At 34.7% G+C, this 16,249-nt stretch overlaps 1 protein-coding gene across 1 annotated transcript in view; it reads left to right on the top strand.

The window, feature by feature from the left end:
* Window positions 1–15,792, top strand: part of SLCO4C1 (solute carrier organic anion transporter family member 4C1) — a 69,114-nt gene extending 53,322 nt beyond the window's left edge. The window contains exons 7-13 of the mRNA XM_047778366.1: window positions 1,045–1,189; window positions 1,602–1,797; window positions 3,017–3,170; window positions 10,313–10,503; window positions 11,753–11,817; window positions 13,282–13,419; window positions 15,487–15,792. Of these exons, the coding sequence (XP_047634322.1) occupies window positions 1,045–1,189; window positions 1,602–1,797; window positions 3,017–3,170; window positions 10,313–10,503; window positions 11,753–11,817; window positions 13,282–13,419; window positions 15,487–15,647 (1,050 nt within the window). The 3' untranslated portion in view covers window positions 15,648–15,792. The remainder of the gene's footprint in view (window positions 1–1,044; window positions 1,190–1,601; window positions 1,798–3,016; window positions 3,171–10,312; window positions 10,504–11,752; window positions 11,818–13,281; window positions 13,420–15,486) is intronic.
* Window positions 15,793–16,249: the final 457 nt, after the last annotated feature.

Below are 16,249 nucleotides of genomic sequence, written 5' to 3'. Positions count from 1 at the left end.
GTCATAATTTTTTACCTCCAGTAGCCTGTAGATGTGGTTTTGCTCTTTTCTCTTTAAATATGTTGCAACTGAGAAATTCCATGTTAATGTGATTCTTCTTATTCTTTCTATTTTCAAAGTTGTAAATTTTTTCATTTTTTTCTCTGATTTTACGATATTTACTAGGTTATTCCTAAGTATGTATCTTTTTTCACTAATCCTTTCTAGGAGCCCATTATCTGTTTCAATCTGAAAACAAGTATTTTCTACTCTTAGTATTTTTTAAAATTAATACATGTCTTCATTCAGGTAATTTTTCCCCTTGGTCACTATTGTTTTTCTTGGGTTAGGCCATTTGTCTCTGACTTCCAAATCTCTTATCTTGCCTTTTTGTGACTCGTGTGTATGTGTGTTCCTTGGTCTTATGAAATTTTTTTGCATTGACCATTCTAGAGCTATACTTTATGGTTTTCACTTCATGGTTAAATGTGGTGAAATAACTGAATTTCTATACTCCCCTCTGATAGATTAATAAGATTCTGAGAAATTCAGCAATATAGACCTTTATTTAAAATTTCTTAACATATTTAAGGTTTTAACTACTGCGGCCTTCACTCATGGAGCAATATGACAAGTCTGATAATTAGGGGCCGCTCTCATCTTTGCTCACAGTCAGTTCTTCATTTACTGGACATAGGAATTCAGAACACAATAAAAAAAATCAAATATGGTTAGATTTATTGTGTGGAGATTTATAATAAGACTTGGGAAAGGAACGTTCCAACCTAGCTTTTATCTCCTTTCCCTGGTTCTTTGCAAATTATTGAGGCACATTCACCCTACTGATCAATCATCTGTCAATTTTCTAGGTGTTACGTATTACATTCTATATATAAAGCTATTAATAATATTTATAATTTTGTGCTAGAGGAAATCCTGAAATTTTACAGATAATTGTATTGTGTTCATTTAAAATTTGCTATTTCATTGTACTATCTACCTTTCTAATGCTGCATTTTGCAGTATGATCAGTTATTCATTTGGTGAACTGTATTTTTTCTTTAGAATTTGATGAGGAATACTGTCTTTATGTGTTTAGTTCTATCAACTTGTTCAGAAGCCCTAGTTGCTACTGGATTTGCCACATTTTTACCTAAATTTGTAGAAAATCAATTTGGATTCTCTTCCAGCTCTGCAGCTACCCTTGCAGGTAAAACATTTTCTTTGTTCTAATGTAATCCAATAATTTTACTTTACCACATTAGATGTTCGTTAAAGTAGCATATAATTTTGGATAGCCCACTCCTTAAAGTTTAAACTTTATACTGATTTTGATAAGTTTCCAATTTTCTGACATTAGGCAATCTATTGTATGACTGTGAGAGATGCAGAGGCCATAAACAGAGCTTAAGAGACTATATACTAATCTTAATATTTAAAGCATTAATCTTTTTACTCTCTTAATATAATGGTAAACTCATTTATGCATATTTTTTCCAAATCACATGAATGCTTTTGTATGTTAAAACCATAGTAGTGCTTGTTTTTGATGTTTTCCAGTTTTTGGTAGAACTCACTGAGTATACTTGTATGTTTTCTCACTGTGTCTTCTTTTTCATTAGGGTCTGTTTTAGTTCCTGGAGCTGCTCTTGGTCAGATTTTAGGTGGTATGCTTGTTTCAAAATTCAAAATGACGTGTAAAAACATAATGAAGTTCACTTTGCTCACAACTATAATTGCACTTATACTAAGCTTAGTGTTTCTTTATACCACCTGTGAAAATGCTCCATTTGCGGGTGTGTCTGAATCATATAATGGGTAAATATTTCACTGCTTTTCGTAATTAATATCAGAGTGAGAAACTGTGTGTGTATTTCTTTTCTTTTTTTTTTTTTTGTCCTTTTTGCTATTTCTTGGGCCGCTCCCGCGGCATATGGAGATTCCCAGGCTAGGCGTCCAATCAGAGCCGTAGCCACCAGCCTACGCCAGAGCCACAGCAATGCCAGAGCCACAGCAACGCGGATCCGAGCCGCGTCTGCAGCCTACACCAGCTCACAGCAACGCCGGATCATTAACCCACTGAGCAAGGCCAGGGACCGAACCTGCAACCTCATGGTTCCTAGTCAGATTCGTTAACCACTGCGCCACGACGGGAACTCCACTGTGTGTGTATTTCTAAGTATATGCCTTCTTAAAATGAGAGATTGACATTTTTTTAAATTCAGAGACTGCAAAACATGTAGCTTTTATTTTTAGCATCAGTAGTTCATATCATTTTGTGTCCATCTCTACTCCTAGACTGTGAAATCTTTGCAGTGATTATCTTACTCAGCTTTGTATTCCTGATAGGGCCTAGCACTTGTTCAATATATATTGGTTGAATTAATACATAAATAGGGGATTGGATAAGTATCTTTTCCTAGGGTAACCCTTTATATTTTAAAACATGTTGCCTCCAATTAAGAGGCAGCATGGAATAACACTGAACCTGTGAACCAGGAGTATTATATTTGGCAAAGAAAGAAAAGTCATCTCTCTGGGCCTCAGTTTTCCTACTGATAGAGTATACTGAACATCCTAAATTTACTTGTCCTTCCCCCTCCCCTGGGAAATTTGGCATGTCTGGACACATTTTGGTTGTGGCAACTAAGGGGATACTGCTGACAGCCAGTGGGTAGAGGCCAGGGATGCTGCTCAACATCCTACAATCCACAGAGCCAGCACCTCCCCCCCCAAAAAAAAAAATTATCCAATACCAGATGAGAAATTGCTTTCTTTGCTTACTCTGCCTAATTTTTTTTGACTCACTGACAGCCATTCTGTTATATAACTATTGTTTCTGCTGTTAAGCTGTCTCTTCCAGTGAAGTTAAGCTCTGTGTGAAAAGGCAATATTCTGTTTGTTTTATTTGTTTGGTAATGAAACGAGTTGAGTGAGTGAGCAAATGACTGAATGGCAGGATATAACCATACTTCTGAATTGTTCATTAAAGGTTATAACATAGGTGATTTACCCGTCTTTCATTTCTATTTGACAGGACAGGACAACTGGGAAAACTGACTGCTCCCTGTAATGCCAATTGTAACTGCCTGCGATCATATTATTATCCTCTCTGTGGAGGAGATGGAGTGCAATATTTTTCTCCCTGCTATGCAGGTTGTACAAATTCCATTTCCAAAAAACATCCAAAGGTAATTTGTTGCTACTCCTTTACCTTAATGATGCAATATTTTTATGTACATCTGGATGGCCTTCCTTATCCCTCTGGTGGAGTTCTGCTGTGCCTGCTCTTTCCTTCCTGGCCCATCTCCTCCATTCAAAAGCCAGGCACAGTTTCAGGCTGAAAATGAAATGAACGTTTTGCTGAAGATTGAAAGACCTACAATTGAAAGTAATGCATTGTACACTTAAAATTTGTTGTGTTCTTACCTTAATTTTTTAAAAAAAGGGCTCCTGACCACTCCAACTAAAAAAGATTCTTCTTCCTTTATACTTCAGATTCAATTCTGTAGAAAAATTAATTTGTCAGTTCCTTACATCTTTATAACATTACTTCTGTTATAGTAGTGAAATAATACTCACCTTTTTACATTGTTTTATTTTCCCTCAACTATACTTTATGCCCCTCAAAGTCAGGGAGCTTCTCTTATTCTTACTAAGTACAGTGTATATAATAACACATAATAAGTATTTGTTGCTTTGATAAACCATGGACACATTTAAAAATATGCAAATCATTAGTTTGTTCTCAAATACAAATACAAATAAATATGGTTAGTTCTGGATTAGAATGCCTATCAGTTTACATAAATATGATTTCTTTTTACTACCATTAAATAGTTTAAGAGAATCCAATAAAATTTTATTGTATTACATCTACAATCTAAAGATTTTATCTGAGCTAAATTTAGACCCTTGGGAAGAAATGATATTCACATTACTAGTAGTACAAAATAGCTTATGTTTTGCATTAATTGATAATATGATAACTTTATTTTTTGTTTTTTATTTTAATTTTTTTTTTTTACTCAAATGAATTTATCACATCTGTAGTTGTATAATGATCACCACAATCCAGTTTTACAGGATTTCCATCCCACAACCCAAGCACATCCCCCCACCCCCCAAACTTTCTCCTCTGGAGACCATAACTTTTTCAATGTCTGTGAGTCAGCACCTGTTCTGGAAAGAAGTTCAGTCTGTCCTTTTTTCGGATTCCACATGTCAGTGAAATCATTTGATGTTGGTGTCTCATTGTATGGCTGACTTCACTTAACGTGATAATTTCTAGGTCCATCCATGTTGCTAAAAATTCTGGTATTTCGTTCCTTTTAATGGCTGACTAATATTCCATCATGTATATGTACCACATCGTCTTGATCCGCTCTTCTGTTGAAGGACATTTAGGTTGTTTACATGACTTGGCTATTGCAAATAGTGCTGCAATGAACATCGGAGTACATGTGTCTTTGCAAGTAGTGGTTTCTCTGGATAGATGCCCAGGGGTGGGATTGCTGGATCAAATGGTAGTTCTATTTTTAGTTTTCTGAGGAATCTCCATACTGTTTTCCACAGTGGTTGCACCAATTTACAATCCCACCAACAGTGTACTAGGGTTCCTTTTTCTCCACACCCTCTCTAGCACTTATTGTATGTAGACTTTTTGATGATGGCCATTCTGGCTGGTATAAGGTGGTACCTCAAAGTGGTTTTGATTTGCATTTCTCTAATAATGAGTGATGTTGAACATCTTTTCATGTGTTTCTTGGCCATCCATATGTCTTCTTTAGAGAATCATCTATTTAGATTTTCTGTCCATTTTTTGATGGGGTTGTTTGTTTTTTTGGCATTGAGTTTCAGGAAGTGTTTATAAATTTTGGAGATTAATCCCTGTCAGTCGCTTCATTTGCAAAGATTTTCCCCCATTCTGTGGGTTGTCTTTTCATTTTGTTTAGGGTTTCCTTTGCTGTGCAGAAACTTTTTTTTTTTTTTAGAAACTTTTAAGTTTAATTAAGTCCCATTTGTTTATTGTTGTTTTTACTTTCATTACTCTAAGAGGTGAATCTGAGAAGATGTTGTTGTTGTTTATGTCAGAGAGTGTTTGGCCTGTTTTCCTCTAAGAGTTTTATAGTGTCTGGTCTTATATCTAGGTCTTTGATCCATTTGGAGTATATTTTTGTGTATGGTGTTAGGGAGTGTTCTAATTTCATTCTTTTCCATGTGGCTGTCCAGTTTTCCCAGCACCACTTATTGAACAAGCTGTCCTTTCTCCATTGTATAGTCTTGCTTCCTTTGTCATAGATGAGTTGGCTGTAGGTGCGTGGGTTTAATTCTGGGCTTTCTATCCTGTTCCACTGATCTATATGTCTGTCTTTGTGCCAGTACTATGCAGTTTTGATGACTGTTGCTTTGTAGTATAGTCTGAAGTCTGGGAGCCTGATTCCTCCAGCTCCATTTTTCTTTTTCAGGATGTCTTTGGCTATTCTGGGTCTTTTGTGCTTCCAAACAAACTTTAAAATATTTTGTTCGAGTTTTGTGAAAAATGTCCTTGGTCATTTGATAGGGATTGCATTGAATCTGTAGGTTGCCTTGGGTCATATAGTCATTTCAATAATACTGACTCTTCCAATCCAAGAGCATGGCATGTTGTTCCATCTATTTGTGTCATCTTTGATTTCTTTCATCAGCATCTTATAGTTTTCAGAGTACAGGTCTTTTGTCTCTTTAGGTAGGTTTACTCCTAGGTATTTTATTCTTTTGGATTCAATGGTAAACGGGATTGCTTCCCTAATTTCTATTTCTGCTCTTTCATTGTTAGTGTATAGAAATGCCATCAATTTCTGTGTATTAATTTTGTATCCTGCAACTTTGCCAAATTCGAGGGTGAGCTCTAACAGTTTTCTGGCAGAGTCATTAGGATTCTCTAGGCATAGTATCATGTCATCTGCAAATAGTGATAGTTTTACTTCTTCCTTTCCAATTTGGATTCCTTTTATCTCTTTTACTTCTCTGATTGCTGTGGCTAGGACTTACAGAACTATGTTGAAGAGTAGTGGCGAGAGGGACATCCTTGTCTTGCTCCTGACCTCAGTGGGAATTCTTTCAGCTTGAGAATGATGTTATCTCTGGGTTTGTCATATATGGCCTTTATTATGCTGAGGTAGGTTCCCGTTATGCCCACTTTCTGAAGGGTTTTTATCAGAAATGGGTGTTGGATTTTGTCAAAGGCTTTTTCTGCATCTGTTGAGAGGATCATATGGTTTTTATTCTTCAGTTTGTTAATGTGGTGTATCATACTGATGGATTTGCAGATATTGAAGAACCATTGCATCCCTGGGATAAATCCAACTTGATCATGATGTCCAATCCTTTTAACGTATTGTTGGATGCTGTTTGTTAGTATTTTGTTGAGGATTTTTGCATCGATGTTCATCAGTGAAATTGGCCTGTAATTTTCTTTTTTCTTGTGGTATTTTTGTCTGGTTTTGGTATAACGGTGATAGTGCCTTCATAAAATGAGTTTGGGAGTATCCCTTCCTCTGCAATTTTTTGAAATAGTTTTGGAAGGATAGGTGTTAGCTCTTCTCTGAATGTTTGATAAAATTCACCTGTGAAGCCATCTGGTCCTGGACTTTCGTTTGTTGGGAGTTTTTTAATCACAGTTTCAATTTCAGTACTTGTGATTGGTCCATTCATCTTTTCTATTTCATCTTGGATTACTCTTGGAAGATTTTACTTTTCTAAGACTTTGTCCATTTATTCTCGGTTTTCCGTTTTATTGGCGTATAATTGCATATGATCCTTTGTATTTCTGTGATGTCTGTTGTTACTTCTCCTTTTAGGAAGGTTTTTTTTTTAATTTTTATTTTATATTGGTGTATGTTTGATTTATAATGTTTTGTTAATTTTATGTATACAGCAAAGTGATTTAGTAATACATATACCTATATCCATTCTTTTTCAGATTCTTTTCCCATATAGGTTATTACAGAATATTAAATAGAGTTCCCAGGGAAGATTTTTAAGATCCAAAAGCTTAGGGTTATCATAACTTCAATCCAGTGGACATCTGGGGTTGCTTTAGTTTCAAAACAGGTTGAGAAAATTGGGTGTTTCTGTTAGGTTTTTTTTTGCCTTTTAGGGCCACACCCATGGCATTTGAAGGTTCCGAGGCTAGGGGTTGAATCAGAGCTGTAGCTGCTGGCCTTATCACAGCCACAGCAACACCAGATCTGAGTTGCATCTGCATCCTATACCATAGCTCATGGCAACATCAGATCCTTAACCCACTGAGTGAGGCCAGGGATTGAACTTGCATTCTCATGGATGCTAGTCACATTCATTTCCACTGAGCCATGATGGGCACTCCTGTGTCAGTCATAAGAAATCAAATTCCACAAGTGAGTATGATATATATAAAATCAGAACTACCTGAAAGGTAAACTATTTCTTTGAGAGGGAGATAAAAAGGTAGCATTTTCCTGTATATGAAATATGATCAAGGAGTTCCCTTTGGAACTTAGTGGATTAAAGACACAGCACTATCTCTGTGAGAATGCAGGTTTGGTCCCTGGCCTTGCTCAGTAGGTTAATGATCCAGTGTTGCTGTAAGCTGCATGGTAGGTTGCAGATGTGGCTCAGATCCCACGTTGCTGTGACTATGGCATAGGTCAGCAGTTGCAGCTCTGATTTGACCCCTGGCCTGAGAACTTCCATATGCCACAGGTGCAGCCCTAAAAAAGAAAAAAAAAGGGATCAGTAAGTGCTATTGACTAACTTTAATTAGAAGATTATGACAAGGAATTAAATTAGTGGAAGAGTTTTACCCACATAACAATATATATAGATACAAATAACCATCCTGAACAAGGAAATGAAAATTAAAAAATACATAAACAATTAAAAAATAACCTAATATCCAGAGCACCCTTGAAATAGTACTGGTTATTTTGATATGGTTAATTCGATATTTATATTTGTCACCAAATACTATCATTGCCATTTTATAAAATAAATTGTCTTTTAGGGATTGTTTCAGAAAAGCAAGTTATTTTGGCTTTCAAATTTTATATTTGTTCTGGCTTTTTATGTCTAACTAGTCCATGTAACAACTCATTTTTTCAAAGGATTAATTTTTCTTACAGAATATTTCAGATAGGCAAAATGTATTGACATAATGTAATAAACACCAATGCACATTTGTTCACAGAAATAGAATATATTTCATACAAAAACAGATGTTGACTGACAGCTAACTATATTGTAGGCAAATGTATGCTTTTTTATTTAAGAGAGTTGTGAAGTTTCATTAAGGTAGAAAAAATATTTTGTTTTCTTTCTTAAAATTTTTAAAGGCTACATTACTTCTATCTGACTGTTGAGTATGTAATAGTTTGTTTTAGGGAGTCACATGCATATTTAAGTTTCCTGAATCAGTGGTCTCTGATCTTTGGGACAATGAAAGCACTAGTTCACTCTGATTTCTCTAGCTGTGCTCTAACTTTATTGAGTCCTTAAACATATAAAACAATTTGTAAGAATGGACTGGAGATATAAAAAGCCTTTAAAAATGATTATTACTAACTTTCAAATGCCTGAATTCTTTTCCTACAAAAGTAATACTTGTGATTTTTTTAAACATGTTATTTTCAAACATTTCATATTACTAATTTATATGTATATAAATATATTAAATAGTTAATATATACAAAATAACCTTCAGGGTAATTAATAACTTATGCTTTTATCATAATAAATATGTCAACTTAAGAAGGATACATCAGATTTTCTGTCGTGGCTCAGTGGTTAAGGAATCTGACTGGGAACTATGATGTTGTGGGTTCAGTCCCTGGCCTTGTAAGGATCTGGTGTTGCTGTGAGCTGTGGTGTAGGTCGCACATGTGGCTTGGATCCTGTGTTGCTGTGGCAGTAGTGTAGGCAGGCAGCTGCAGCTCTGATTCGACTCCTGGGAACCTCCATATGCCACGGGTGTAGCCGTAGAAAAGACAAAAAAAAAAAAAAAAAGAAGGATATGTCTTTTGGTAAAGCAATTCAAAAAATTTCAGAAAATTGTAGTAAAAAGGTTTAGCTGAAAGTAGTATTTTTTCCCCAAATCTCATGATGAATTAGTTAATTTTACTGTGACACTTGTGAAAATTACAGTGTTTGTTCTTTCAAACTAGCATAAATAGTGAGATTGTCACTATGCCTGCTTTTTTTGTGTCCTAATAATGGAAAAGAAGAAAATTAGCAGGAAAACTATTTAAACAATTACGGTCTCTCTAAAGCAATCGAAAATGTGGGAGATATCTAATTGTTATACCATTATCCATTTTTTTTATAAAACATGAGTCAATAACAGATTATAAATTAATGGACATAAAAGTTAAATACAGATTATTCCACTTTGTAAATCTGGCCCATTGTTTTCACTTTATTATTTTATTTTTATTTTTATTTATTTATTTTTTTTAGTCTTTTTGTGTTTTTAGGGCTGCACATGTGGCATATGGAGGCTCCCAGGCTAGGAGTCCAATCGGAGCTGCAGCTGCAGGCCTACACCACAGCCATAGGAATGTGGGATCTAAGCAGCATCTGCGACCTACACCACAGCTCCTGGGAATGCTGGATCCTCAACCCACTGAGCAAGACCAGGGATTGAACCCACATCCTCATGGACACCAGTCGGGTTTGCTAACTGCTGAGCCACAACGGGAACTCCTTTTTTTTTTTTTCCTTATTTTTTATTTTTTATTGTTATTTCCCCCAACACATTTTTTTCCCCCACTGTACAGCATGGGGACCCAGTTACACATACATGTATACATAATTTTTTCTCCCATTTTCGTGCTCCATTGTAAGTATCTAGACATAGTTCTCAGTGCTACACAGCAGAATCTCATTGTTAATCCATCCCAAAAGCAATAGTTTGAATCTGTTAACCACAAGCTCCCAATCCTTCCTCCTCCCTCCCCCTCCCCCTAGGCAACCACAAGTCTTTTATCCAAGTCCATGATTTTCTTTTCTGTGGAAAGGTTCATTTGTGCAGTGTATTAGATACCAGATATGAGTGATATCATGTGGTATTTGTCTTTCTCTTTTTGACTTACTTCACTCAGTGTGAGAGTCTCTAGTTCCATCCATGTTGCTTTTTTATTTATTTTTTTGAACTTTCTTAATTTCTCAAGGATAATTGCTATTTGTCATCATTATTTGTTGTGTATGAATTAAGACTGTGTAAGAGTGTTTGCCATGTCTAGAACTCACATAATTTACAATGATAAAACATTTCCAAGATAAGCACTTTCAGTATATTTATGTCTAATATTTCTAGGTATATCAAAACTGTTCATGTATTAAAAGGAAAATAGAAATAACACCTACTCCTTCAAGTCCTGATTTTGAGGCTAAAGCTGGAAAATGTTCAGTTCAATGTAAAAACTTGCCCATATTCCTTGGCATATTCTTTGCTGCAATTGTTTTTACCTTTATGGCTGGTACTCCTATAACTGTGTCCATCCTAAGGTATGTGTTATATTGTAAAATTTGCCATCCTTAGGGCTACATTGTTGAGTGATAAGAAAATGGACTTAGGGATTCATTTGGTGTTTATATTGACTGTTGTTTTCCAGTACCCATTCAGCCCTTACAAGGTCTTTAGTTCTATGGCATTGAAAAAGCTACCTCATTGAACCTGAGATGTGTGAGGCTTAAAATGAGTCATGTATGTGAAAGTGTCTTAACATGTCTTCTTGGGGTGTACTTGATGCTGGTCTCTCTATTTCTTTCATGAGGCTTCATTTGTAAGCTGGAGTTATGTTCAGTTGCATTTGAGTATGAGGGAAATCGCAATACATTCCACATGTCAGAATCAGAATGATATGCATTCTGACTTATACAGTAGGTGCTGTGATATTAAACCTTCCTATAAACAGTAAAACATCCTGGTTGTTACCTGGCTCTTCACAGTGTTTTGTGCTTTCACTTGCTCTTCTTTCTACACCAGTTTATGAAAATATTTCCTATTTTCTCTCCCATAAGCTCATCAGCCTTTCTATATTTCTAACGAACTATCTTTTTCCCTCCTCAATTTTTGTTCCTTGATACTCACTCACTACCTTTTCATTTAATTTTTAACAAATGGAAACTTTAGAGATTTTGTCTAAAAACTTCAGTAGTCTATAACCATCTGTCACCTTTTACCTACATATTTGTTTCTAAAGACTACTCAATCTCTTTTACCTGCCGTCTAACTCTCTTGTGTGCCAACATCATATCTTATTCATCTTTGAGAGATTATTTAAAGGATTATTGTTGAATCAAATTGAGTGCCAGCAACTCTTTTACACTGCCTCAAATTAGTACTATTAGCTCACAGCTATGATTTCTGTCTCAAAGTTAGTAGGAGAGTAAGAATTATTTGCTTGCAACTTAAGTAATGTAAATTGTAACTTAAGAGATAATCAAAAAGAAGTCTTGTTAGTGGCTGTCTTTTCTCCTTTACATTTGCTAAAATTTATAACTATTCAGGACATTTGTTAAAATTCATTTGACTTCTTTTGGTATTATTTGTAGTATATTAGTTTAGGTAACATTTTTCTTTTTTCATAATTCCAGAAAGGTTGAACTGTATATAAGCTATTACACATGATTTTTTAATTTCATGTGTATAACAGTTACTTTATAAATGCTAAGCCGGTATAAAGTGAGTTAGCTCAAAGAGCAAATATCCTATAAAGCCATTTTTGGTCTCATATGTATTTAATATCTCCAGGTGTGTTAATCAAAATCAACGGTCTCTAGCTTTGGGAATACAGTGTATGTTGCTTCGAATATTAGGTATGCCATTTTTCTTAATGCATTTCTAACTTATTTTTATTCATTACTGTTATTGATTTTTTTTCATTTACGGTATATGCCAAGAAAATAACTGATTTAACTGCAGTAGAAAACTATATAATTGTCATTGAAGAAAGCTGCTTTCCATTATTCAAGATGTAGTATCTTCACTTACCTGATTGGTTAACAATTATTTCCAATTCTGTTGCAAATATAATCTTAAAGAGTTTATCATATTTATTTGAAGTATATGGTCAGCAACACATTTAAAATAGAACCTAGTAAAGAACATGAATTTTTTTTCTATTGATATAAAACCTATTACCAATATAAATTATGGAAAAACATTATTTACAACTACTGTAATTCCTTTTTCTTCCTGCATTTAACTCCATTTGCAATACAGTTATGTTGCATTAGCAGTGAAAAACAATGGGTTTAAGTGTTTCCTTAAAAACTATGCTCTAGATATTGTGTCCAATTAAGAATTGGTATAAGAAATAATTTATGTCAGAAAATTTATAAGTAGATAAATTCATATCTACTTCCAGATGTAGGGAAGAATAATAAAACAGAAACATTATGTTATAGACATAATTATATGTGTGTATAATTTTCCATATAATATTAAGATTATTTATAAAAACAAAAAGCAGGAACATTAGATCCTCGAGACCAACTTTCCCATTTTCCAGATAAGTAAATTCAAGATCTGAGAGATTCAGGAATTTGCCTGTAGTTGCACAATTAATGGTGAAAATGAGACTTGGAAAACTCTTCTTGCTCTCAAGCCAGTGCTCTTTTAACTCTTTCTTGCTGCATATCAGGAAAGAACAGACTGGATGTAGCTGAAGTCTAAGACTTACCATTTCAGATCCTGTATTTGATGTGTAACAACTGGAAGGTCTTAACTATGTGGAAATTTAGTGCCTCATGACCCCATTTTGGAGAGGATATGTGTGTGTTTGACATAGCAGTACTCCTAGGCATGTTAGTAAGAATGTGTGTGGGGGCGTGTACACATGTACACTCCCATGTACATGCATCTCAGGGTGTATATGTATATGTATACACACATGCCCACATTAGTTTACATGCACATGCACACACGTACATACACATGATACATATACTGTAGTTCAGCAGACTTATTCCATGCATCAGTAATTTATTTTGATTTTTTTAAAGTATAATAGCTAATTTCAAAGACACATTAGAAAAGCAGTGAATTAAAATGTTTACCTAACTAAATGTTAACACAATATATGCCAGAGATTTTGTTAAAATAATGTTTGAATTGATTATAAGTATGCTAAAATTATATATAATTAATTTAGAATGTTTTACCTGTGTTTCTTTATATTCCTTTTACTTGTACATGAACTGATTGATTTGCATGTCGACAGATTAATACCTATTCTCAATAATCTTTTCCCGTGTGTATTTTACATATAATTCTTCTAGGCACAATACCTGGACCCATTATATTTGGCATCGCAATAGACAGCACATGCATTCTCTGGGATATTAACAAATGCGGAATTAAAGGAGCTTGCTGGGTTTATAATAACATCCAGATGGCCTATATGTTCATGGCCATAAGTAAGTGGTGACTTCTTCATAACTTTAGAGTAAATTAATGATGTCAAGAGAAAAAGAAGATCTTATTGTTACTTAGGTTTTGAAATGTTCAGTCCATGCCATTGGACTACCTATACTCCTGAAACAGAGATCAGTCATCACAGCATGTTATGAAGGTCTTAGCTGGCCTCTGAAAGGCTAAGAGTAAAATAGAAGGGAGTAACACTTTGGCTGTCATCACATCACACATCATATACTTTTCTTTTAACAATTTCTCTCAAATTTTTGGGGAAAATATAAGAAAAAGCTCAAAGAGAATTCTGAGAAATTCCAAAATGATTGTCTCCTAGGCACCTGGGCTTTGAAAAGCACTTGGAGCTGAGGTAGGGAAGTAGTCTTTGGCTCTAAGGCAGGTTGCAAGAAACCTTGTTATGTTTTGCAAGATTAGTCAGCATATTTAACCCTTTTTGCCTTTGGTAGTCTGTTTTGTGTAATCTTGGTTAAGCAATCAATGAAAAATAAGATTAAGGAAGTAGTTTGTAAGAGTATGATAAAATTTAAAGATAAGAAGTTAGAATATTTAAAAACAGAAATTCTAGGTATAAATACACACACAGTTGACCCTCGAAAAACAGAACATGGGTTTAAACTGCACGGGTGCACTTATATGCAAAGATTTTTTTCAATAAATACATACTATGGTACTACACAGTCTTCAGGTTGGCTGAATCTGCAGATCTGGAACTGCAGATACAGAGGGCAGACTCTAAAGTTACATGAGTATTTTAAACTGGATGGGGAGCTGGCACCTCAACCCCTGAGCTGTTCAAATATCAACTGGATGTGTGTGTGTGTTTAGCATAATGTGTGATTTTCATTGTGAATGTGGTTGTGATTATTTTGGCACTAGTATCAGGATAGCTTATTTCTGCTGCATGTGTTTAAACCCAAAGCATGCTGTCTGAATTTATAATGAATTTAATTATTTAATGAATTTAATTTAGAATATTTAAATTATCCACTGAAGAAATACAATAATCCAGAAAAACAGAGTTAATACGGATGAGAATAGGCAAAATTAATCTTCCCACCACTTTTACCTGTCAAAAAACATTTTTTATTGAGTGTGTTTTTATGTGTAAAATGTTAATTGGTTATGTTTGCACTTTTTGACCAAAAATATAGATAATGAATTACCCCTTTACCTACTCTGATGAATATGAGAATTATTTTTCCTAAAAACATACACCTTTAAATAGTCCCCAAACACTGTAACAATGGTACCTATGTAATTGATTTTCTTAAAAATCTAGAAATGCTTATTAGCTCAGTGAGTATTTCTGTTTTTCAAATACACGTTTGGAGTAAAATATTAATGATTAACACAAACAAATTAGCTACTGCAAAAACTACATTGTGAGGTCGTTTATTTTATTTGACTGGCACTTAGATGCTTGTACTATGGCCAAAGCTAGTTTCTCTTCACATAACTGAGCTCAAAATCAGAGTTCCTTGAAAACAAATAAAAGCTTAAGTGAGTTTTAATGTTTCACATTTTTAGTTGATGCTCAAAGGTAAATTTCATGTTCAAGGATGTTGTAAGCTATTTTCCTTGGTTAAGAATGTACAATCATGGGAGTTCCTGCTGTGGCACAGCAGATTAAGGATCCAGTGTAGTCTTTGTGGTGGTGCAATGGGTTAAGGATCCAGCATTGTAGCGGCTTTGTTGTAGGTTGCAGCTGTGGCCAGGATCCGATCCCTGGTCTGAGAACTTCCATATGCCATGACTTGTGGCCAAAGAAAAAAAAAAAAAAAAGAAAAGAACATAAAATCCTAACCAAGAATAGAATAATTATTGTACATTTTCCTCTTTTTAGAAAGAAAATAGACTAGTTTATTGAATTGTAGACAAGTGTTCTTGAAGAATATCACCTTTCTCACTAAACTTTTAAAAACTTAAAACAGAGCTATAATTGCCTATATACTCCTTCTCTTTAGTTTCTATTCATGAATAGTTTTTCAATGAGAATTAATTTTTGTAATAATTAAAGATCCAAATACATGATTAATTTTTGTTTTTATATTTAGGTATTATTTGTAAAATTTTGACTGTTTTCTTCAATGGATGTGCAGTCTTTTTGTATAAACCACCACCATCAGCCACAGATGTGCCATTTCAAGATCAGGATGCAGTTGTGACTACAGTTTCATTAGAGTGTGATCTCAATGAAGCAGGAAATAAAGGGTGAATCAGAAAAAGAGAAGACTTTTACAGTTCGATTAAAAATTGGCCTCCATTTGTAAGAATGTATATTGTTGCTGGAACAGTAACTACCCAATATGGACAATCATTTTAAAAATTGATATTTTATAATTAAATGTTTTTTCTGTCTAGTATGGACCCTTATTTGTTTGTGTTTTAATGTAAGAAACAGACCTGTGCCTTCAATGCCTGTCAGAAGCCTCAGCACATACACACACACACAGGTATGAAATTTCAAACTAATAAACTCTACTTGAAAGAAAAAGCCAATGATTAGTTAAAAGTTTACTTTTTTTTGGCTTTTTTAGGGCCTTACCCATGGCATATGGAGGTTCTCAGGCTAGGGGTCCAATTGGAGCTACAGCTGCCAGCCTACACCACAACTAGAGCAAGGTGGGATCCGAGCTGTGTCTTCAACCTACACCACAGCTTATGGCAACGCCAAATCCTCAACCCACTGAGCGAGCCAGGAATGGAACTCTCAACCTCATGGTTCCAAGTTGGATTCATTTCTGCTGCACCATGATGGGAACGCCAAAAAGTTTACATTTTAAAAACAAAACAATGTTTCTGGCCTCGCTCAGTGGA

The sequence above is a fragment of the Phacochoerus africanus genome, chromosome 4 (assembly GCF_016906955.1).
Source record: "Phacochoerus africanus isolate WHEZ1 chromosome 4, ROS_Pafr_v1, whole genome shotgun sequence".
NCBI lineage: Eukaryota > Metazoa > Chordata > Mammalia > Artiodactyla > Suidae > Phacochoerus > Phacochoerus africanus.
Note: the sequence above shows the minus strand (reverse complement) of the source record. Positions and strands in the feature narration are given on the sequence as shown.